Here is a 25,492-nt window from a genome sequence, read left to right on the forward strand (position 1 = left end):
TTTGCTGGCTGAAACAATGGCTACTTCTTGAGAATACAGACATTTTGGATCTGGAAGGGTATGACAATAGATTTGGTTGGCATGCATACATATGGTATGACAAGGTAAAACTGCATAAAGGCTTCAAAAACCATATTGTTAGGAAAGCACTGTATAATGTCTGGATAAGATATAAGGATTTGCTGGAAAGTAAAACTCCTAGGTGGTTATCACCTATGGAGGCTAAAGAGATAAAAAAACTAAATATGGAGTCCAAATGGCCAAAGTATTGTGAAATCTTAGAACAAGACGGTGAAAGAGTTAAATTGCAGAGTTTTGACAAATTAAAGTCCAAAGTACGAGACTGGTTGCATTACCATCAGATAAACGAGGTATTTAAACAGGACAGGAAAATAGGTTTCCAGATGGAGAGGTCGAAATTAGAAACAGAATTGTTAGAACCCAATACTAAGAACTTGTCGAGAATGTACAATTTGCTGCTGAAGTGGAATACACAAGATGAAACAGTAAAATCAGCTATGATCAAATGGGCACAAGACATAGGCCATGACATAATGTTTGATGATTGGGAACAGTTATGGAATGCAGGTGTTAAGTTTACAGCTTGTAATGCATTGAGAGAGAATATAATGAAAATAATCTATAGGTGGTACATGACCCCAGTCAAACTTGCAAAAATTTATCATTTGCCCAGTAATAAATGTTGGAAATGTAATGAGACTGAAGGTACCTTCTATCACCTTTGGTGGACCTGCCCGAGGGTAAAGGCCTATTGGGAAATGATCTATAATGAAATTAAAAAAGTCCTTAAATGGACATTTTTGAAAAAACCAGAGGCCTTTCTTCTGGGCATGGTGGGCCAATTGGTGTCAAGGAAGGACAAAACATTTTTTATGTATGCTACCACAGCGGCAAGAATTCTTCTGGCAAAGTATTGGAAGACGCAGCAGCTACCCACTCTGGAAGAATGGCAAGCGAAGGTGATTGAGTACATGGGAATGGCAGAGATGACCGGCAGAATCCGTGACCAGGGGAGAGAGACGGTGGAAGAAGACTGGAAGAAATTTAAAAAATATCTTAAAGACTGTTGTAAGATTCATGATGGCTGAGATGTTATGGTCATAAAAAATAGAGAATTGCAGCTGTAAATCATAACTTTAAAGAATGTAAAATGAAAATGAGCGAATCAATTGAACGAAGGGTTGCTGAGAAAGGGTTAACATAAGGATGCAGGAAAAGGGAGGTATGGGGAAGTCCGGGAAATAAGGTGTATGAAAAGAGGTCTAAGTAATTATACATGTTTATTTGTTTGTATGTTTTGTATTGTTTTGTTTTATTATTTGTTTTATTATATGTTTGGAAAATTAATAAAAATTATTATAAAAAAAAAACAGAACTTCAGCTTTCATTTTAAAAAGCAAAACACACTTTTTCTATCCTTCCTTATCTGGGTAAGAAAATCATTAAATACGAAGGCTCAGAAACCCAAGGTAATCTACATGATTCTAAGACCAAGGCTTGGGATTGTTTCTATATGACTTTCCGCTAACCAAGTCTTATTGCTTATTATTCACATACTTCCACTTATGACTTACACATACCTGTGTCAATACATGCTCAGATCCATAAGAAAAATGTTGGTGATTAGAACTCTTGCTTAAAGGAACTTACCAAACGCTGATTCTTTAAGAGGACTTGAACTAGAACTGCTGGAATTATCTGACACGTCCAGTTCATCATCTAATTCTGAGAAGACATCTGTACATAAAAGCGGAAACAAACCTTTCTATCCAACTCCAGTCAATCATTGTATTTGCATATCACCTTTCCAAAATCAAAGCCATGCTCAAGGTGGCTTGCAACATAGAAAAAAATGGCATAACTACAAATGTAACAAAAGTAGTCATAAGCAATAAACAAAACATCAAAAAGTACACTACCAAACTGAACAATTTCCACAGAAATAAGAAGATCCAGAATAAAGATATAAAAAATAAGAGCAACAACACACACACACCCCACCAAAACCACCACCAGCCCGACAATAACACAGCATGGTGGAAGTACCAAAAATGCTCATTTTGCTCATTCATCACTACCTTTTTCTGAGTTTTCTAAAGTGCAGTTATCATCCGACAAGGTTAAATCGCAAGTTTTCTCTTCATCCTTTCCAGAAGCTAGATGGAAGTTTTCAGTCAAAAGATCTGTATTTTCAGAAAATTCGCTTTTTAAACTGGCTGCTCCACTGCTACTGCTGCTAAGGCTTGATTTCTCATAATGTTCCTACAAAAGAGAACAGAAATGGTTTCCTTTGACCGTGTGGCTTCCAGAAGTACAACCTGGGTATAGTGGTACCTCGGGTTAAGTACTTAATTTGTTCCAGAGGTCCGTTCTTAACCTGAAACTGTTCTTAACCTGAAGCACCACTTTAGCTAATGGGGCCTCCTGCTGCTGCCGTGCCGCTGGAGCGCAATTTCTGTTCTCATCCTGAAGCAAAGTTCTTAACCCGAGGTACTATTTCTGGGTTAGTGGAGTCTGTAACCCGAAGCATATGTAACCTGAAGCATATGTAACCCGAGGTACCACTGTACAGTGTTCAAGCAACACAATAAATTTCCCTCGGTTTCTTTTAAGAACCATTAGAAACTCTGCTAGCATAGAATTGTATACAAAAATGGCTGGTTCAAAACATGTTTCAGATACGCTATATGATCTTGATTGCTGACTTTAATCTGTAAGCGAATTAATTCAGCAGATAATCTTGCTGCGTAAAAGCACCTGATTTGGAGAGGTTAAGTTGTTTTTTGATCAATTTCAAAATGTTTTTTGATCAATTTCAAATATGATTGTGCATTAGCAAGTTGCTTCTGATTTGCTGCTTCCTTAGCTCCTTTTGTTGGGTTTTCACAGTAATAGCCTCAGCAATTTAGATCCAACTAAGTAGAGGAACATTTGCTCTTTGTTGTGTTCTAAGCCAATGACACTCCCCACTAATAGAGAGAACTAGAGTTGCAAATGAAGCTTTCACAGTCCCGAGCAATGTTAAATAGAGGGGAACACTTTGGTGGCTGCACACATGGTGTTTCCTCTCTTCAAGCTTGGAGATCCAGTTAGCCATATTAGATAGATGGGTGCATGCTTGGAAGCCTGATAACATTATATGACACACCAGTGACAAGCATGAGAGCGGGCCAATCCACTCCTAGGTAAAGGTAAAGGGACCCCTGACCATTAGGTCCAGTCATGACCAACTCTGGGGTTGCGCACTCATCTCGCTTTATTGGCCGAGGGAGCCGACATACAGCTTCCGGGTCATGTGGCCAGCATGACTAAGCCGCTTCTGGCAAACCAGAGCAGCGCACGGAAACGCCGTTTACCTCCCCGCCAGAGCGGTACCTATTTATCTACTTGCACTTTGAGGTGCTTTCGAACTGCTAGGTTGGCAGGAGCAGGGACTGAGCAATGGGAGCTCACCCCTTCGCAGGGATTCGAACTGCTCGCCTTCTGATCAGCAAGCCCTAGGCTCTGTGGTTTAACCCACAGCGCCACACGCGTCCCTTAATGCACAGTATTTCTGCATGTCCAGTTGGGCAGATTGGTCCAACGGTCCCTTGCAGTCACATAAGGCTATATTATATGCAACAATGTAATTGAAGGCATTTGCTTACCTGAGATAATACAGCAAGCTGGTGGTGACACGTGACTGCATTTCGATTGGCCTCCATGAAATATCTCTGGGTCCGCCTCCTCTCGCGTTCCAATTTCCTCTCCAAGACAAGCTGGGAGGTTGATAAGCCGTCTAAATACTTCATCATCACATTTGGTATCAAGGAACTGACCTCTACAATGTCAGGGCGACTCTCTGCATCCGGGGTCAAGCACCTGTGGGGGAGGGGGAATCCATTATTTAAACAATCTATGATGATGACTGGCTGCTTGCCTGTAACTGTAATTCTTCGAGTGGTCACCTGTGCATATGCATTCTGCATTCTGTGTTTTTCTAAAAAAATATATAAATAAACATTTTGTTTATTCACCACAACATCTTAAGGATGTTGCTTATTTCTTTGTTTTGTACAGATTTCTTTTTGTGCTGTGAATGCAGGAATAATTTTCATTTTAGGAATGCCCATAAAAATAATCACCAGGCTCATTTTAAAATGATCTCTCATAATTAAATCCACTAACGTTTCCATTTTTGCACTTTTAAAGCTCATTCCTATCTTCTTCTGTGTTGCTATCTGTTTATATCTTACGTTAATTGTCAATTGTCAGCAAAGTGATTATTGTGATAACCCAAATGGCATCTCTAGCTAGCGCATTACACTGTCATACCAAGTAAGTAAATATTAATGGAATCAGCTGATTACATGCTTCTTTTAATACCACCACTTCAGATCACTGCAGACACTACAGCCTGTGCTCTGTTTAAATAAGTATGTGAACTTTGGACCTCTTCTTGCTAACTCCCAGTCATGTGACCCTCTCTGCTTGTTTCCTCTATCAGATTTCCTTCCCCTTTCATACTTGCTCACCTTCCATTCAACTCTTCCCCTCATTACTGTGAACTTCTGTTGCTTCTTTCTTAGGCCCCTTTTCCCATTACAACAAAATCCCCCTTGTAACATCAGAGCAACTCTGCCAAAGGCAGACAGGAGAACCTTACTCATATAGGAAGATAAGAGCAAAACTGCAGCATGGAAAAGAGCAGGTCCTTTGCTTGTGCTAACAGCCAAAGTTTGACCAAGTTCCAATAGGTAAAGGTAAAGGACCCCGGGATGGTTAAGTCCAGTCAAAGGTGACTATGGGGTTGCGGCGTTCATCTCGCTTTCAGGTCAAGGGAGCCAGCGTTTGTCCACAGACAGCTTTCCAAGTCATGAGCCAGCATGACTAAACTGCTTCTGGAACAATGTAACGTAAGCCAGAGTGCACGGAAATGCCATTTACCTTCCCAGCCCAACGGTACCTATTGGCGTACTTTCAAACTGCTAGGTTAGCAGAAGCTGGGACAGAGCAATGGGAAGTCACTCCATCGCGGGGATTCGAACCGCTGACCTTCCGATCAGCAAGCCCAAGAGGCTCAGTGGTTTAGACCACAGCGCCACCCACGCCCCTCAAGTTCCAATAATAATAATAATAATAATAATAATAATAATAATAATAATAATAATATTTATACCCCGCCCATCCAGCTGGCTTACCCCAGCCACTCTGGGCAGCTCACAACAGGATATTAAAAATACGATAAAACATCAAACATTAAAAACTTCCCTAAATAGGGCTGCAGTCAGATAGTTGTTTATTTTCTTGACATCTGATGGGAGGGTGTTCCACAGGATGGGTACCACTACCAAGGAAGCCCTCTGCCTGGTTCCCTGTAACCTCACTTCTCGCAGTGAGGGAACCGCCAGAAGGCCCTCAGTGCCCAGGCAGAACGATGGGGGTGGAGACTGGGCCGAGGCTGTTTAGGGCTTTAAAAGTCAGCACCAACACTTTAAATTGTGCTTGGAAACGTACTGGGAGCCAATGTAGGTCTTTCAAGACCGGTGTTATATGGTCTCAGCGGTTCTTGAGACAGAACTAATTATAGAGACAAGTAATTCTTCATGTTAGTCCAATGAAGCAGGGAGTCTGTAGTGGCCAGGGGACAGGCTGGGGAAGTGAGGCAAGATGCATCAAGCTGTCAGGGAACCGGGATGTGAGGGGTGGGAGATTCAGGGTGAGTAGCCAGAGGTCCAGCTCTGAAGTCATACTTAGATTGACATCATTTACACTTAGGAACATTCCCCAATGTGATCAAGATGCTGAATTCCAGTTAGAAAAAATGGCCATTCAGGACCATCAAGAGAATGAGGATGCACACTGGAATAGCCAGGGACCGGTTTTATTTGTCTCAAATTTACATTCTTATATTATACAAATTAATGGAAAATAAAGCTCTCAATGACTCCTAGTCATGAAGGACATATACTACCTCCATGATTGGAAGCACCATGACTCCAAATACTAGTCTCTAGGGCGAAACAGCAAAAGAGAGGTTATTTCCGTATTTCCTGCTTGTGGGCAGGAAATATGTTTGGGCAGGAAATACCATATGTTTGGTTACTGTAGGAAACAAGGTGTTGCACTGGTTGGCTTTTGGCCTAATCCAACAGGACTTAATCCAGCATGTAAGGAACATATGAGACAGAATTCTTCCCTTGAAGCTTCAGTTTTAAACAGAAGCTAGAAAATCGCTCAGTGGAAGGTGAACAGAAATCACACAAAAACATCAGAAAGCGTATTTTTATTCTCATTATGTTATGAACTTTTTTGTAATCATAATTTGGAGATTTGTACTGATGATAATCAATGTGCATTCATGGAAAGAAATTCCAATTAGCTAGTTCCACCACCCCCCGCCCCCCAAATTGTGCCTGAGCACACCTGGGTTCCACACTATATTGTATGAATTTTATGCTTCTCTGTATACTGGGTGCACCAGATGAAGTCTACATCCTTGAGGAAAAACAAGACTGTTGGCTTTTTGCAGTATGGTAGCGCTGCAGAGAGCTTGCTGGGGAGACCATGCATTAAAAAGGGACTCAAAAATAACTTAAAGAAGGTTTTAATAAGAAAAACAAAAACTCCATTTACACTAAATACATCAACAAACCAAACCAGACCCAACCACCAAAGCATCCCCCAGGGATATGGGAGAGCTAGGTGCTGCTCCTTATATACTACACCCAGATGCTGACACACCTTAATCAAATACAACTCAGCAGCACCTGCTATGTTACACAGCTGTAAAGCTGGGTCTCGTTATCTTGCTCTGGCCCTTGCTCTGGCCCCTTAAAGACATACACATGGAGTGGAACAATGATGAACCTTTACATTTAAAGAAACCATTCAACAAAGACATGCCATCAGAGATGCAGGAATGCTTCTCCGTTTTATTTTATTTATTTTGATAAAACAGCTGGAAGGACCCTTGCTTTGGATGGGTGACAGCAAAGGGGAGAGCATCACAGACTTAATTCAAGCTGCCCCCTAGGTACTGAGAGAGAAGCATACAGGCATCCATATACTTAAGGTGATTTTTAAGCAGTTTTCACAACAGAATAAATGTGATAGGATTCCCTTGAAAAAGAGCTATCTGAAATGCGTCGAGAACTTTCTAATCACTTGTTTTCTTTTCTCCGTGGAAAAACAGATGGGAGCAGGAGTCCCAATCCAAATTAGAGGCCACATAGCTGCTTTTACCAAAAGAGAGGAAACGAATACCGTAAATTTCGCTCCAAAACACGCACTTTTTTGCTCCGAGAAAGTAAAGGAAAATGCCTGTGCGTGTTAAGGAGCGAATGCACGGATCAGAGCCATGGCTGCCATCAGTCAGGCAAAGCGGGAGCCACTTACACGCTCTACGAGGCTCTCACTTTGCTTTCTTTAAAGCGACCTGGAGCCAGGAAGGAGGGAGGGAAGGAGATCCATAGCAGCAAAGCCGGCAGCAGCCGCTTACACGGGAGGAGGGACAGACGCTAGCAAAGGTCTGCGCGCTCTCTAAACAGAGCAATGAGGCTGCAGAGAGACGGCAGGAAAGATAAAATTTAAGCAACCAGCAGCAAAATAAAACCAACCTCGAGCTCTGAGCCAGCGCAGTGAAAACCAGGAAGTAAAAAAAAAGGCTGGGGAGGGCATGAGGGAGAGGGGAAAACTTCGCAAATCCCCGCGTCTCAGCTGATCGGCTGGGACAGAGCAGCTTGTTTTCAGGCAGGATAGATTTGAGCATTGTCTGGGTCCTAGTGCCCCTACCGCTTTGTTGTGCTCCATTCTATTGCTGCTGGTGGCTGCTTATCGTTCAGGCTGCAAGGAGGAGCGCTTTTACACAGCTAATGGCGAATCCCCTGCAATCAAAGTCCTCCTCACTTGCTCAAATCTATTCCGCCTCAAAACAAGGAGCGGAAGAAAAAGGCTGCAAACTGTTAAATGGAAAAAAAACCCAGGCACAGGGCAAATACCTTAAGTATACCTTTAAAGCAACAGTGCTCTTTCCCTCCCTCCTCCCCGCGGAAAAGCTCCTTGTCCCTTGAGTTCTTTTCCTTCCCTCCCCACTTAAAACGTGGTTACAAAGCACGGATCCACATGGATCCTCAGGATTTTTGCATTGGGCTACCCCAAACTCACTGTCAGATCACATGTCTGTGGCCACAGCATGAACCATAAAAATCATACATCCACTGTTTCATTTAGAATATTTTTTCCTCATTTTCCTCCTCTAAAAACTACATGTGTGTTATGGTCAGATGCGTGTTATAGAGCGAAAAATACGGTAATCAAACATGCATTGCTGCATCTTCAGAGTCACAGCAAGGCTGGCCTGGAGTTTTCTCAACAACAGTGGCAGTAACAGTGGTGCAGGAGCAGAAGGAATGTACCTGTAATACCAAATAATTGCCTTCTGTTCAAAACCAAATAAAAAAATTCCTTCCAGTAGCACCTTAGAGACCAATTAAGTTTGTCATTGGTATGAGCTTTTGTGTGCATGCACACTTCTTCAGATACACTGAAACAGAAGTCACCAGACCCTTTTATATAGTGAGAGGGTGGGGAGGGGTATTACTCAGAAGGGTGGTGGGAATGGGTGATTGGCTGATAGGTGTGGTAAACCTGTTGACGACTGTTAATGACTGCAATTGGTCTTACAGGAAAGAGCAAGGGGTGAGATTGCTAAAAATACCTTTACAGTGGTGCCCCGCAAGACGAATGCCTCGCAAGACGGAAAACTCGCTAGACGAAAGAGTTTTCCATTTTGGAGGTGCTTCGCAAAACGAATTTCCTATGGGCTTGCTTCGCAAGACGACAATGTCTTGCGAGTTCCTGCTGGTTTTTTTTCCTTCCCCCCCTTTTTCTAAGCCGCTAAGCCGCTTATCAGCTGATCCGATCAGCAGATAAGCCGCTAAAAGCCGCTAATAGCACTAATCCGTCAATGGGCTTGCTTCGCAAGACGAAAAAACCGCTGGACGAAGAGAATCACAGAACGGATTCTTTTCAACTTGCGAGGCACCACTGTATCATGTATTTATCATGTATTCTATTCAATTTTAGTGAGTATGATGGAACTCAGTCCTGGGGCAGCATAAACACCAGCCAAATTATAGCATGAGCTTTATCTTATAGACAAATAAAGAATAACAAAATATTGCAGTGTCTCTTCTGCCCTCCTAACTGGAATGTTTCTGTTTAGAGTTAGAGCCAGTCATTCATTCCCACCAAATTTTCCATTTTTATTTTCCAGTGGGTTTGGGTTTTTTTTTAAATCCTACTTGTACAAAACTTGGGGTTTCCCTCCCCCCTTGCTTCTCAAGACTCCTGCTTTGACTTCAATCCAGTCTGCACTCACCACCTCGGTATGTTATTGGAGAGGTTAATGTCAGGGGGTACGAGACATGTAGCCAGCAATACACAGCTCCACTGTGTTCCACTGTGCACAACAAGTTTTATTCCTATCTAAACTGGTTTCTTTATTGCTTTGTACATTCAGAAAGCTCACAAGGAATTACAGGTTCAAGGCATTACGCAATCCCCCCCCCCCCCACCTACTTTGACTGGCAATATTTTCACTGGCATCTCACATTTTTAAATTGTACTATTAGCTCTGTGTCGCCACATATCCTCTTTACACTAAGAATAAAAGGACCTTTTCCACAAGACACTTACTTTTTAATGACCGCTGAAACCTTTTCAGAATAGGTGCCCTCTGGGACCGGCTCATAGGCAGATTCAACTATCTGCAAAATAAATGAATACTTTGCTGACAACAGGAGAAAAATATCATGTTATGGATAAACTAGGTTTCAATCTGCCCCTTTAACAACATGGCACACAATCAACCTATCTTCACAATGCCCTTGTGGAACGTATATAAAATGAATTTGACTCATATGCACGTATCACACTCAAAAATATACAAAGCAATTTCCATGCAGAAAGTTCATCCAAAATTCACCACAAACACTAATGATGATCCTGCCTTTAGTCACATATTTTTAAGCTGTTAAGCCAATTTATATGTCCACAGACAAAAAAGCTGGGTACAACTAATAAATCAAATCTGGTCAATCAGGAATTTCATGACTGAGATCCGCCAATTTCTCTCCTGAGTATCTTTGATTTTCAGTAAAATTTATTCTTATTAAGAACTTGCTTGATTTTGAAGCCCCTGAAATTTGCAGCGTCTTTTTGCTAGTCTAGACTTTGAGGGATTGCAAATACAAAAAAAAAAGGGAACACGTTATAAAGTTCAGTAATAATAATAGTAACTGATGTGATTGCTTGATGTGAAGTGTATCTCAATTCAAGGAGATTGATGTGGGGAGAGAAGAAAGACATAATAAGACCCATTTGTGAATATAATGTGTCAGGGTCAGGGCAGGGAAGCAGGAAGATCCTTCATAACATTAATCCAACACTGGGAGTTAGGCTCACTCCCTAGTCTATACCAATACAGCAACCATCAGAACTGCTTCTCTGGTACTGCTGTAATGTCCATGTGCAATGAGGAAACGCTGCATAAAGACATTTTTATTTCAAAAGCAGGAAAGAGGGGGCATTCATAAAAGTGCATGAACACGCAAAGGTAAATGGCTTCAACTAGCAAACCTGCATACTTTAGTTGCTAAGGAGAGCATGTTGGTGCTGTAAAATGGAGGGTTGAGAGTTGCCATCTGGTAAAGGACGCATCCTGCAGCCCAGACATCAGCCTTCTCACCATATGGCTCGCTCTTCACAACTTCAGGGCTAGGCAAATAAAGGCAAAATTCAAAAAATCCATAACGGAGATAGAACAGGTCACAATATTATTTTCAGGGAAGAGGCTACTACCTGCCACACAAATGCATCTTTAGGGAAAATACTAAACAATTCAGAGTTTGCAGAAGGTATCGTTCGCACATCAGAATGTTTATGAATGCTTACAACACAAAACCTGATAACTGCTTCTACTTACATGTTCATATCTGTCTAAACAGATGCAACCCCCTCAATCCCTATTTTTTTAATTATCCAGATGGTATTGCAATATTAAATAAATTGGACTACGCTACAATTTCCTTACATGTGTAACACAGAGCCATGATTCACCCCACTAATCCTTCCTCTAGTCTGCCCACTTTACTACTCTCTCAGCAAATCTCTACCATGAACATAGGATTAAATAACTTCCAGGAGACTAATTACCCAAGTCCAAATTTACTCACTAAGAGGTCCTGCCAACCTAGCAGTTCGAAAGCACGAAGTGCAAGTAGATAAATAGGGACCGCTCCGGCGGGAAGGTAAACGGCGTTTCTGTGTGCTGCTCTGGTTGGCCAGAAGCGGCTTAGTCATGCTGGCCATGTGACCCGGAAGCTCCCTTGGCCAATAAAGCGAGATGAGCACCGCAACCCTAGAGTCGGTCACGACTGGACCTAATGGTCAGGGGTCCCTTTACCTTTAAGAGGTCTTTATTCCTATTTGCAGGAAATACTGCCTTAACTTCATGTAAGAGGTTGGAACTGATGATCTTCAGATGCATTCCCCTTCTGTATTTATTGCTTTCCAGTCAATATCACAAAAGCAAATCAATTATTTTTTCCTCCCCCTCCCATCTTTGGCCAAGCTAATGTAATTTAGTCAACTGAAGCCTTAAATCAGTCATTCTTTTCCACCAGCCCTTTTAAAATCAAATAATGCATGATTTATGTTCATCCCTCCTCCCTAAAATCTTTTTTATCAGAATGATTCACATAATTCACATTTCAACTACTTCACTCACTGTTTAAAAAACAGTTTGAAAATTGACAAAGTTCTCATTGATGCCTGTCATGTGCCTGTCTCACAAATTCTAAGGGTTTTTCACCCCCTCCCTTCTCCTTCTCCTCCCCCACCCATACAAAAGGTTCAGGGAAGCAAGCTAATTAAGGATGGTACTGCTATGATCTGTGCTTGGCAAACTGGAGAGATACAGCTGGCTTTGTTTTCCATAAGGAACATATGGCAATGAAGTTATATGAAATGTACCCTTACAAAAACACTCGAGGGGGGGAGCAGGAAGCGAGCGAGAGAAGAGTAATACCTTTATTATGACCAACTAAGAAAGATATTTAACAGTGAAAAAATGAAAAAATTCCTTCCAGTAGCACCTTAAAGACCAACTAAGTTAGCTCTTGGTATGAGCTTTCGTGTGCATGCACACTTCTTCAGATACACTGAAACAGAAGTAGCCAGATCCTTCTATATAGTGAGAAGGTGGGGAGGGGTATTACTCAGAAGGGTGGTGGGAATGGGAGATTGGCAGATAGCTGAGATGAGCCTGTTGACGACTCTTAACGACTGCAATAGGTCTTACAGGAAAAGGCAGGGGGTGAGAAGGTGAAAAATGGCTTAGTCATGTATAATGAGATAAGAATCCAATGTCTCTGTTCAGACCAGGTCTCTCCATGGTTTTAAGTTTGGTAATGAGTTGCAATTCAGCAGCTTCTCTTTCCAGTCTATTTCTGAAATTCCTTTGTAGTAAAACAGCTACTTTGAGATCTTGTATAGAATGTCCTGGGAGATTGAAGTGTTCTCCTACTGGTTTCTCTGTTTTGTGATTCTTGATTCAGTGTATCTGAAGAAGTGTGCATGCACACGAAAGCTCATACCAAGAACTAACTTAGTTGGTCTTTAAGGTGCTACTGGAAGGAATTTTTTTATTTTGACTATGGCAGACCAACACGGCGACCTATCTGTAAGTGAAAAAATGTTCAGGTCTCCAAAAATTCTTCTGGAAGCTGAGCTGAGCATGGTGTCCTGAGAGGTACTGGAACAGACACACAATAATGTCAGTCCCTCCTCCCTTTGAAAAATAAAATCTAGCGTTTAACCAGTGGCATAGCACGGGTTGCCAGTGCCTTGGGCCGTGCAGAGAAGGGGTGGAAGAGAAATGGATGGAGTACACATGTGCATTCAACTGCTTAAGGCAGAGGCCTTCAACTTTTTTGAGTTCATGGCTCCCTTGACCAACTACATTCTTTCTGCGGCACCCCTGTGGGACTCTGGAGCCGTTATGTCACGCCTTGCCTGCAGAACTGGCAGCCTCTCACCCTTTTTTGAGCACGCTCCCTTGTGGAGTGTTCCCATCAGCCTCCTTTCCTTGGGAGCTGCTGCTGCCCCTGGTCTCTGAGCTGCCCCCCCCCAGTCCCCTTCCCAAAGAGAGGTGCCTCCTCACACTGCCCCACAGCAGCCTGGGACTTCTGTCCATTCCCAACTACAAGGGCTGGCAGGTTGGGCTTGCTTGCTTGCTTGCTCCAAGGCCGCTTCAGGTCCTGGCAACCAGCACCCCCTGGCCAGCCCCAGAGGCACCATTCGCCTGGGCAGCTTGTAGCCAGGGCTGCTGCAACAAACATCTGTGCAAGCCTTTGGGAGGCAGAGACACGAGAGGACATCAGAGGAGGGAGGGCAGGAAACAGAGACAGAGGCCAGTGTTGCCTGCAGCACCCCTGACCATCATTCAAGGCACCTCAGTGTGCCGTGGCAGACTGGTTGAAAGTCACTGGCCTGAGGCATCTGCATCACTCAGGAGATTGCAGTCGCAGAGATAAGAAAAGAAGAGTCGTTCCATTGTCTGGAGAGGTCACTTCCTGGTTCACATGGAGAAGCCGTTTTCAACGCAGCCCAACAATGGAAGTGTGTGGCTGCTTTGAGGCAGCATCAGGTGTCAAAATTTTGCACCCTGGACAACCGCTCCTGTGGCGCCGCCACCCCACCCCACCCCAGTACACCATGGCAGCAATAACTGAAACTTGTGAGGAAGGGATAGAAATAAAGGGAAACATGGTAGTCTTGCAGAGTGGGTCTGCATGGTGGACTGAATTTAGTAATAGAATTCTGCACTACAGTAAAATGGCTTTAGCCAAGAAGCATGTGATTAACATATGAATTAGGTGTTGGATATTTAAGTCAATTGGATTTTACAAACGCTATATTCAGGTAATTGCAATATTTGCTTTTAAGCTTTCAGCCCAGCACCTTGTATTCAAGCAGGAAGATTCCCACTTCACTAGTATTCTGGTGAAGATAGATTAGCATATCCTTTGCTAAACAAATAGTTACAGCAAGAACAAAGCCAGATTAGTTGGACATTTTTCAATTTCATTCTTTTCATTTTCTCTAAACAGACTGAGCCGTGCTCTGTGTTTTCTCTGAAAGGACTCCGCATCTGCTCCTCTTACGCAGAAATCGTATTTTTTTATTTAATAACCAATCTTCTTGAATGCTAAACTCAATCTTAAAATGAGTTTGGCAGTTGAACAAAACATTTACAGCAGCACAGAAGATAATTTAATCTTCCAAGTATTTTGTTATGGGATCCACGTTTATGAAAATGACTTGGAAATACAGAAGAATGTATATATGTAGTACAAATTACAGAAAGATAGAAAATAAGTTGATATCCTTGGAAAGCTATGTCATAATGCTATTTATAGAAGAGGATTTTTTTCCTTACTGATTTGTTTTCATGGAAACCATCATTCTTTAGGCTTAAGCCTTTCCAATTTTATTCTGTTAATATTTTATTACAATATTTGCATACGTTTCATTTTAATAAGCCTGTGGAGACAGGTTTCTTCGCCCCATATTCCTGATAAGCTAACTGATAGTATGTAACTTGTTTTCAGACTGTCTTACAAGGGATGCTCAACGGTACAGGATTAGCTTGTGTAAATATTAGTTTTCAATGGATGATTCTTTGTGCAAAGGTCATAATAAAAGCTATTACTGTGGGGATGAGATACTGATGATATTAGAGGATTTTGTAAGGCAGGGAAAGTTTTAAGGCTGAAATGGGCTAAGCCCAGCTTGAACAGCCTGTGTCGAAGAGTTCAGCCTCGCAAGGAAGAGCTTCCTATCAGAAAACATACTTCAAATGGCAAAAAACACACAGACTTGGCCCGGAGACTTCTAAAGAACCCCTCTTCTCGTGTCTTCTGTTAACTCAACATGTAGTTCTGCCTCTATTTCTTTTTTTGCTGTTATTTACCTACCCGGACCCTGAGATCATCCTCTGAGGCCCTCCTTCATGTGCCTCCTCCTCGAGAGGTCCAAAGGGTGGCAACACAAGAATGGGGCCTTCTCTGCAGTGGCTCCCCGTCTGTGGAATGCTCTCCCCAGGGAGGTTCACCTGGCACCTTCATTATACATCTTTAGGCACCAGGCAAAAACGTTCCTTTATATCCAGGCCTTTGGTTGATCTTATTGACACCCAACACCCTTTTAGAATGTGGCTTTTTTGGGGAGGGGGGATTTATTGGGTTACTGCTTTTGGTTTGATTTTATATGCTGTGGTCTTGTTGTAAACCGCCCTGACATGTATGGGTACAGGGCGGTGTATAAGTTGAAAAATAAAATTAATAAGAATAAGAATACTGCCCGTGGCTCTCTATTTTCAGAGTTTGAAATGTAGCTTTCTTTTTTATCTGTTCTTATAGGCAGAATTGTGGGCAATTTTAACTCATTATTATTTACATCAAGCGTAGCCAAAGTGGGGCTCTGCAGATGTTGTTCAACCCTCACAAGCCCTGCCAGCCAGCATGGATAATGGTTAGGGATGATGGGAGAAGCATCTCCAACAACATCTGGAAGGAACTACATCGGCTACCCCTGATTTACATCAATGATGTACAATTTATATCCATCATGATGGATCTCTTTTCTTCCCTTTGTTTTATAGAAAGAAGTGATAGCATTACTTGTGTTGATGGAAACATCTTTGTTTATCATTGCGTAGCATATGCAGTAATTATGCCCCTTACAGTTTGCTGAAAGCTTCAAATGCAAATAGTAATGAAAAGTGTCAGCTGATTTTCCAAAGGTAAAATGTATTCCTAGGAAAAGGACATAGGGCACACAAGAAAATTAAAGATTATGAAACAGATAAACAACAACAGCTCAATCAGGCTGGAACATATACAGTAGCTGACGAGAACAATCGGAGGAAGGTTGAAAGCTTTGCTTTAAGAAATCAAAGGTTTCAACTAGATGGTGAAAGTTAAACATGGGTGGAGCAAGGTGGACATCTTTAGGGGAGGAGATCGATGAGATGGGTACCATAACAGAGAAAGTCTTGCCATGTGCAAGATTGCATTGCTCCTTGCCTGGTTTCTGATCACTGCTGTGTGTTCTGCTTTATTTAAATGTGATTATGCCAATAATAAGGGGACGCGGGTGGCGCTGTGGGTTAAATCACAGAGCCTAGGACTTGCCGATCATAAGGTCGGTGGTTTGAATCCCCGCGACGGGGTGAACTCCCATTGCTCGGTCCCTGCTCCTGCCAACCTAGCAGCTCTGGTGGGAAGGTAAACAGTGTTTCCGTGCGCTGCTCTGGTTCACCAGAAGCGGCTTAGTCATGCTGGCCACATGACCCGGAAGCTATACGCCGGCTCCCTCAGCCAGTAAAGCGAGATGAGCGCCACAACCCCAGAGTCGGTCACGACTGAACCTAATGGTCAGGGGTCCCTTTACCTTTGCCAATAATGCAGTAGTGGGGAAGGGGATGAAATGGATCATTCCATGGTGCCCCAGACGTAGGAATGACTTGGGGGTCTTGGCCACCCCTGCTCCTGGAGTCTGGGCACAGAGATCCTCAAATCGCTGCCAAACAGCTGAGTGAGCAGACAGAGAAGAGAGAAAGAAAAAGCTGCGTACAACTCACAGGTAAAATTCAGGAGTCAGTAATCAACCCTGCTCTCCCACAAAAGGCAGAATTGAAACTGGCCAGAAGGTTCACCTCCGTTTCAGATGGGCATGTAGTTTCATTTTCAGTTCTGACCTTGCCTTCTACCCTGTATGCTTCACTCCTTTGCTGACTGAGAAGCCACACACACACAAAAGACTGGTGAAGAAGTTACTCTGCATTTCTTCCTTTTGCCCTTCCACGTCGCAGGGAAAATTCCTTCCCCTCATGTCACAAGAACACTGCTGTTAATATTATCCAATATTCACTGGAAAATGTGGCTCTCTCAGATTCTTACATTAAAAGCAACACCTGAATGCCAAGAGAGCCAATACTTGATTCGCTGCAAATTGTGCTCATTTATTTGTGTTTATGTTGCACTCTGTAAACACTCTGTTTTTTTTGCAATGTGTAAAACTATTTTATTTCACTGCCTTGGCTCAATAAATATTTCTTCTTATTGCTCATTAAAACAGAGAACTTATAAACTGTACCTCCAGAGCCTATAAAATGCAATTATCTCACTTCTATTATGTAATTTTTTTGCAGAGTCTACTGTCTCTACACAGGAGGTCTAGACTGGCAAACAATCTCCAAACATGGGGATGGAGAAAGTTCTTTTCCTGGCCCTATAGCAAGAACAACATCAGTTTCAAGTGGGTTCGCTTGGTCTGCAGTTGCTTTTGCCTTAACTAGTCATTCCAGCTGAGAGCCAAAGGATCACACAATTAATTCCTTACTACCATATGCTCTTTTAGCTTGCTTTTTGGGTCATAGGGCATATTTTGGGCATCACACCTATAACATATATGTGCTTCTAGATTGCAGGGTTCAGAGTCCCACAGTGATTATGGATGTTAATAACTATAATAATTATAATAATTTTATTATTTATAGGCCATCCATCTGACTGGGTTGCCCCAGGAATTCTTTTTTAAAAAAATAATTTTTATTAACAGACCAATCATATCAAATCAAATCACATAAATTCCAAATTACAGAGCCTAATTTTAAATTTTGTTGGGGGTACCCATATTTCAAGTTCCGAAAGGGGTCCAATCCTCTTATTGCTACTGCTTTAAAAGTCCACAAATCTGTCCAAATAATGTTCAAAATACTGTCCAATCCTTTCTTGCTGTTTTCCACATCTCTTCTAGTTGTTTTCATATATTTTTCCTCTCTCTTTGTCTTTGTGGCCTCTGATTGTCTCCATAAACAGGTTCAAATAAATTTGTATTCCTGTGTGGGTTTTTCCGTTCGTCCAAGAGTCATATTTCAGACAGCAGCCGTATTTCATCGCTTCCATAAAGAAAAACATTCTTGCTGTCTACTTATTCACTTTTCACAGGTCTGTCCCTCTTTCTCAGACCTCGAGGAGGTTCTACCAAGAATCCAGTATGAAAACAAAGCTTCCTCCTCCCGATAAATCTTTTGACAAGACCCGTCAAAATGGTGACTCCCTTTTTGTTGCTGCGCCATCAAAAGCCCTTGTTCTTTTTCTCGATCTCACATGTCAAGCTTTTGGTAGTAAATTATTTCCACACAGTTTTTAATCATCTTGCTTAGGTCGGTTATGCAGCGGTTCTTTTTGAGAAGGGGTTATTGATTAATCACATAGAAGAAAAGAAAAAAAGTCCGTCCCCCCCATCCAGTCCTGCTCCGGCATACTGAACCTGATGTAATTTCTTCATGTTGTATTCCGTTAAATCCAAACCCGTTGCTCTCGTTCCACAGAGGTCACTTCAGTTAGCAGTTTTCACTCCCGTTCTTCACTTGAAATATGTGCATTTGCTTCATTTCCAATTAAATATCTCGAGCTTATGCAAACCAGTGCGCGATCAGAGACAGCGTCCGGGAGAGCCGGACTCCACCCGAGGGCTTTATGCCTAGTGCCCTTACCCCCTTCTTTCGAATCTGGGGGTGAATTATGGGCACAGCAGGCAAGGCAGTCCCCCCCCATTCCCTTGGGGGGGCAAGGGAGGCTGCATACTCCCATCACAGCCTCTTAATTACCTTGTGTGGGTCGGAGAGATGTTATTGTCGGCCATCTTCCAATGCGCCCCCTGGCGGCCCCTCTGCCCCAGGAATTCTTGGTGGCTTCCAACAAAATATTAAAACATGGGTAAAGGGACCCCTGACTGTTAAGTCCAGTCAAGGACGACTCTGGGGTTGTGCCGCTCATCTCACTTTACTGGCTGAGGGAGCTGGCGTTTGTCCGCAGACAGCTTCCGGGTCATGTGGCCAGCATGACTAAGCCACTTCTGGCGAACCAGAGCAGTGCACGGAAACACCGTTTACCTTCCCACCAGAGCGGTACCTATTTATCTAGTGGAATTTGACGTGCTTTCGAACTGCTAGGTTAGCAGGAGCTGGAACCGAGCAACGGGAGCTCACCCTGTTGTGGGGATTCGAACTGCAGACCTTCCGACTGGCAATCCCAAGAGGCTCAGTGGTTTAGACCACAGCACCACCAGTGTGGGGCTTCCAACAAAATATTAAAACATAAAGGCCCTCAAACATTAAAAACCTCTCTGTAGCTGCCTTCAGATGTCTTCTAAAAGTCAGATAGATGTTTATCTCCTTGACATCTGATGGGAGGGCGTTCCACAGGGCAGGCACCACTACCAAGAAGGCCCTCTGCCTGGTTTCCTGTAACCTCACTTCTCGCAGGGAGGGAACCGCCAGAAGGCCTTCAGAGTTGGACCTCAGTGTCCGGGCTGAACAATGGGGGTGGAGACGCTCCTTCAGGTCTACTGGGCTGAGGCTGGGATATATGGATAGGATTCCTGGGTCTGTATATAGCTGAGGGAAAGGTAAAGGGCATCGTCGGGGGCCGGACCCCTGAGAGAACAACAAATGTCAGATTAAGAATGTCTCTTTCGTCTCTTTAATTAGCGAGAAGGGGGGGGGGACCACTGTTATGCAAAGCATTCCTCTGTAAGACATACTGGCATGCATGTTCCCACCATTTAGTGAGCACCTCATTATCATGACCACGAGAAAGGACTAATAGGACTGAAAGAAGCGAAGAGTCAACAGAAAGAGGCTTCTAAGGAATATAGTAAAGCAACTGGGAGCCAAGGGAGCCAATCTGAGCTGAACACCTGCACAGCAACAGCCTATTCAGATGACCACATTTCCACACATATTCCCAGTGGGTCCGTCGCTAACAATAGTTCAAGTATTTCTCACAGTTAAGATGTCTACTGCTACAGCAAACTGACACATTCTTTGGAACAAGCTTATATAACCTGTCTGTGAAAGTTCCCAAGTGTGGAAAACCAACTTCTGGGATTAGGAAAAGCAAGACAATACTGTGCATTAGATTGTACATAACTGGGCAACTTGAATAGAGCTACAACAAAAGTGGGAATTAGAAGAAGGTTATGCCTCAGAGAATTGAAGGTTCTAATTACTGTTAGATACTGTAGTTAATTAGCAAAAAAAATGAAGTGTGATAACATGTCGAGATTTGCCTGTTTTCACATGAATTTAGATATATTTAATTCCATGCACTTTAAAATGAGATGGCGTGTCATGATATGCTTTATTCAAAAAATAAATAAATTAAAGAATCCAAACATATCCTAGGAAAATTAACTGTCTGAATCAGGGCTACATTATATTTGGGGCCACTAATTCAATATTTAAGCAGCAAATTCGCAGACCTGAAAGGCTTTTTTTTCTTACCAGGAGTAGAGAATAGTTCCGACAACTGAGGTAAGCTTGCTATTTTCCTGTTTCTGCTTTGCAAGACCAAAGTCAGCTGGAAATAAAATAAATAAAGCAAATTTATTTTCCTTCAGCAGGTTCAATTATTGATTATAGCTGGAGCAAAAAAAGATCACTCATATTTGATATATTATCCCCACCACCTCATTTATGCATTATCAGGCAACGTACAATAATATTTGCTCATCTTCTACTCTTATCTTTGCTCTTTATGAATGACATAGAGTGGCCTGGTTCGCATGTCATGGGACGCCCATTCATGATTTACTGTGAATGAGCGAGAATGCCAGTGCACACTGCTCAAATTACACACACGCTCTCTCTCTCTCTCTCTCTCTCACACACACACACACACCTGCCCTTTCCTTTCCCAAGCTGGAAGAAAAAAAATCTACAGTGCTGACTTAGCATTTATGTATGACTCAGCATTCACAGTTTGGCTTCTCTCCAAAGAAACCACAAGAGCTGGTTCATATGTAGCCAGCACTGTGGCTTGATTCCTCCCAGATTCCTCCCTGATGTGCAAAGCCAGCCAGTTTTTAGGCAGTAGATGGCTCAATACCAATATATAATGCTTATAGAATTTGCTTGTCCTAAGCTCTTATGCCACCAGCCTGGAAATGAAACACAGTTTTAAATAGATATCAAAATCCATTTATGAAGATTAGAACTGAAGAGATGCCAAGCTCAACAACATACCAGCTATAGGCACACTTACTTAAGCTTTTTCCCAGCTACTGTTCTTGGCAGCAGCTGAAAAGAAGCAATTCCCTGAAGCCCAATCCTAGGGTGCAACCTTTGAAAAGGTCACTTTAAAATATGTTAATTGTCAGTGGACGCTTATGTTTCAACTCTTACCTCACGGCAAAGTATGAGTTTGCGGGTGCCAGACTCCTCTAAATTCCTGGACCCAGTAAGTGTTGGAATTTAATCAAGCCTCCTGAACCCCTGGATCCAGCAAGGGTTAAAATATAAGCCAGGCTAGCTTATATTTGAATGGTTCATCACCCCAGGCTAGCTTCCTCATGAGGTCATTGCCTGGGGTGAGGAACCATTAAGTGTATGAAGGGCAAGGTGATGGACCATTAAGGAAACAAAAAAGAGGGGAAATGGGTGGAGCACGTCCTCCCTCTTTTAAATAGTGAGAAGAAGGAAAGGCACATGTCAGAGCTGCTCCCAGATCCTAGCTCACAGAGGATCACGCTAGCCAGCGATCATTAAGTAAAAGTCTTTATTGAGTTACCGTTTCCATTCTCAAACTGCTGCGTGCAACTCTACGTCTTATGCGTTAGATCGGCGAAGCTCCGTCTGAGTCTCCGCCCCTTGTACACCAACTTAATATCCTAGCCCTGCTCCACCTTTTCCGCCTGACTGTTCTCCTCTGGGTCCCTCTGCCCCCCGGGGTCTCTTCCTTCCGGGATTCTTCTGACGCCGACCCCCCGGACCCTCCTGTCTCCTTGCGCCGGGCTTTAGGACCTGGCTCCCTTTCCGGGCTGCCTACTGCGTCACTTTCCTGTGCATTTGAACTTGGCGCGCGCGCCCAACCTTCCACTTTCCGTCTGACCGTTTCTTCGCTCCCCGATGGAGGTGTGGCCACTCCTGACTCGTGCCCTCCCCCCTGTTGTGAGCTGCCAGCGCTTGATCCCTGGCGCCCTTCCTCTTCCCTGCTCTCTGGCGGTGACGCTGGTCCCGATTTCCAACTGCTCCCCTCTGAGTCCCCTCTGGCTCTATCTTCCTGGGGTGTCCCCCTAGGCTCCCCCCTTGCCCTGGCCACTGGTGCTCCTTTCTGTGAATCTTCTGATTCACTGGAAAGACTCGGAGATCTCGGGTCGTCGTCATCACTCATCTTTTCTTCTGCCTCCTCCCCCTCGCTCTCTGTTTCCTCCCTTGCCCTTGCCTCTGCTCCTGAACCCCTGACAGCACAGTTTAGAGTTTTAGCATTGGCTGCGATGTGACTTAAAGCAGAAAAGGTTGCAGGCTGCTAAAGGAAACAAGTGGAAAAGCTATAGAAGCAGAGCATGATGCTTGATGTCTGTTTGAACCCAAGGCTGCATCTATGGGAGAAACAAGACCCACTGGGGGCGTTAATGCTGGGAGCGCCTCCACTATAGACCCAGGTTGTATATATGTGTAAATAAACCATATATCTGTCTCCATATATACAGCAGAGAGCGTGGTCTTGTTGTCTGGACAGCACATTGCCCTGGCTTGTTCCCTGGAGAGAGCTGCTAACACAGGAGGAGGAAAAAAACCTTACAGGAGACAAAAGTTATGAGTTATCAGGCTCTGCAGCCACAGCTGGAACTGTCATTCCACAGCAATTTGACCTCACCTCCAGAGGTGCACTCCATTGTCTCTCGAGACTGACGAGTGCCAGCAACAATTTGGACAGCTCTTAAGATATCGTAACCATATTCTGCATGGTGGTTCCTGATATCAAGAAACAAGTTTTCATCTATGTTTGGATGCCATTTTAAATCAAGATGGCAGATTGAACCTTTCAAAACTGCATCGATTTGAACCACTGAGTTCAAAATTTCACTGATTTTGTTTGACCTCCTGAACAATGTTCTGCGAAGTTCCGCATGCTACGATATAAGCTGACATAATACTTCCATGTTCAACTCCCTCCCTCTCACAAATATACAGTATTTACCTCTCTAAGCCTGCAAGCCTATGCACACCTTTTGGAAACGAGGAAGCGAGTCCCATGGAGGGAGACAGTGGAACTGACTTCTGAGCAAACAGGCTATGGGGAAAGGGAAATACTATCATATGTGTTTATAGGTATTTTACAAATAAAAGGCTCAGAACGACACGGCAAACCCTGATTTGCCCAAAGCGGGGGGGAGGGGGAGAGACAAAGGATGGGACAGAATTGGAAATTTGGTTTCCTGCTGGTGTCCAAACCATCAAATGATCCTCCCATTTACTTCAACCTATAGAGCAATGACCTATTAGTTAATCCAAATGCCAAACTTCTAAAAGGTCATGCTCCGTGCCGGGCTTATTCGGTTCTGAAAAGTGAAAAATGACAAGCTTAGCTACCGTATTTTTCGCCCTATAGGACACACCGTCCCATAAGGCGCACCTAGTTTTTTGGGGGGGAAATAAAGGGGAAAAATTATTTTTTCCCCCCCAGGCGTGGGGCTGGGGCGGGGGAGGCCCGAGCTTCCCCCGACCCCAGCCCCCAAACAGGCAGCTCTCTGCAAGCCGTGTGAGCCCAGCGCTGGCTCCCACTGCTTGCGGAGAGGTCCGCGAAGCCTGGACGTGCTGATCTCAGCGCGCGCAGGCTTCGGGATGCAGGCAACTCTCCGCAAGCAGCGGGAGCGCTCCCGCTGCTTGCAGAGAGGTCCACAAAGCCTGGAGAGTGAGAGGGGTCGGTGCGCACCGACCCCTCTCTCTCTCCAGGCTTCAGCGAAAGCCTGCATTCGCCCCATAGGACGCACACACATTTCCCCTTCATTTTTGGAGGGGAAAAGGTGCGTCCTATAGGGCGAAAAATACGGTATATTTATTTATTTATTTATTTATTTATTTATTTATTTATTTATGACAGAGAAATGAATACTCGACACAAGAAAATGGCACCAGCCCTTGAATCTGTTGTCAGAAGCTACTGCTTCACCTTGCATCATAGCTGAAATGCTAAGATTTGTGTTGTTTTGTGATGATGCCCTTTTATGCCTCTTGCCCTGTTATTTCCCCAATTAATATGCAATTGTAATAACATAGCTACTAACAGTAGTACTCCAGGCTGTACAAAAAACAGGGGGGGGGGGGGACAGATTGAAATCGTTCTGACATTCAGTATTAAACACTGTAAAAAGAAATAAAGAAATAAAGAAAACAGGTGTGAACCAACTGTACCTCCGTGAAAGCAGGTCATTTTGTCCAAGTAGCTGTTTCCCACATTCTTTATACAACCCCTGAGAATACTATCCTGACTCGAGAAAAGCATTTGTCACCTGCATCCAATTTAGGGTTTAGATGGATGTGATGCCAGTTTTAGATGTTTACATCAGTTCAGCTAGAGGTAATGTTTTAAGAGGTTTTAATGCTACCTTGAAAACTCACACACATTCTTCTGTTCTAATACAAGCTTTGTAAAAAAACAGAAATAAAAATAAAGGTGTCTTGCAAGTTTACAGCAGTAGCATTGCACCAAATAAGACAAGGCTGGAGTAACTCCACTGTCTTGCCTTCTCTCCATTTCATTCCATGCCAACGTTTTTCAAGGGCTGTTTTGGGCACCTTGCAAAAGCTATTCCAATCCTCTACTGGAAAAGGTTGAATGAGCGAGAAGATGGGCTACTAAACATAATGCAAGAGCACCATGCAGTGGCCACCTGTTTTAATGCAGCCTGTCTCATACTTAAAACTACTATTCTAGGAGGTAAAAACTGCACAAACAGTAAAACGCCTCCTTGTGCAAGGCATGACTACTCTGTTACTAGGTAAGCTTTGACAATGTTTCAAATCCACAAACACAATCTGAAGCGATATAATAACACTGAGGACCGTAGGATGGAATGCCCATAACATCTGTATAGTGTTAGAATTAGTATATTGCGCACAATACTTCATTAAGTAATGAGGAGAAAAAACTGCATTTGAAAATTATTGAAAAGGAGGGGAAATTCTGGTTCAAGGTTTTTGATGTGCTTGCCTTGCTTCTGAGATTGCCAAGGGGAATTTGTGGATGTCCGTCCTTTCATTCTACAAGTCATCTCACCAGGACTTGCACTTTGCAACCTTTGCAGGCGGCTGCACTTTCATCTAAGTCCAGAGTACAGTATCAGGAAGTAATTCCTCCCATGGGGCTTTTCCAGATCAGAAAGGACAGGCAGTCAGGTAAGCGAAGCTCAAAGTCCCGTACCAACCTAAATTCCCCTCTTCTTTTTTACAAATCATCTTTATTGGTTTCTTTTAATTGACATTCATAGAATCATATTATAACATCTCAGTTCTCCTATGGCTAAACATGTATTTCTAAATACGTAATATTAAAGAAAACAAAAACAAAAATTT

General features: G+C 43.2%; 1 protein-coding gene across 5 annotated transcripts in view; it reads right to left on the bottom strand.

The window, feature by feature from the left end:
- The window catches only part of NEK10 (NIMA related kinase 10), a 107,812-nt gene that overhangs the window by 38,737 nt on the left and 43,583 nt on the right, over nt 1-25,492 (bottom strand). For all 5 annotated transcript variants that reach the window (XM_083467857.1, XM_083467855.1, XM_083467854.1 and 2 more), the window contains exons 23-28: nt 20,420-20,495; nt 10,650-10,779; nt 9,700-9,770; nt 3,669-3,882; nt 2,100-2,283; nt 1,672-1,758 (exon numbers count right to left, since the gene is read on the bottom strand). In XM_083467857.1, the coding sequence (XP_083323983.1) occupies nt 1,672-1,758; nt 2,100-2,283; nt 3,669-3,882; nt 9,700-9,770; nt 10,650-10,779; nt 20,420-20,495 (762 nt within the window). The remainder of the gene's footprint in view (nt 1-1,671; nt 1,759-2,099; nt 2,284-3,668; nt 3,883-9,699; nt 9,771-10,649; nt 10,780-20,419; nt 20,496-25,492) is intronic.

The sequence above is a fragment of the Podarcis liolepis genome (assembly GCF_965112155.1).
Source record: "Podarcis liolepis genome assembly, chromosome: 12".
Classification (NCBI taxonomy): Eukaryota; Metazoa; Chordata; class Lepidosauria; order Squamata; family Lacertidae; genus Podarcis; species Podarcis liolepis.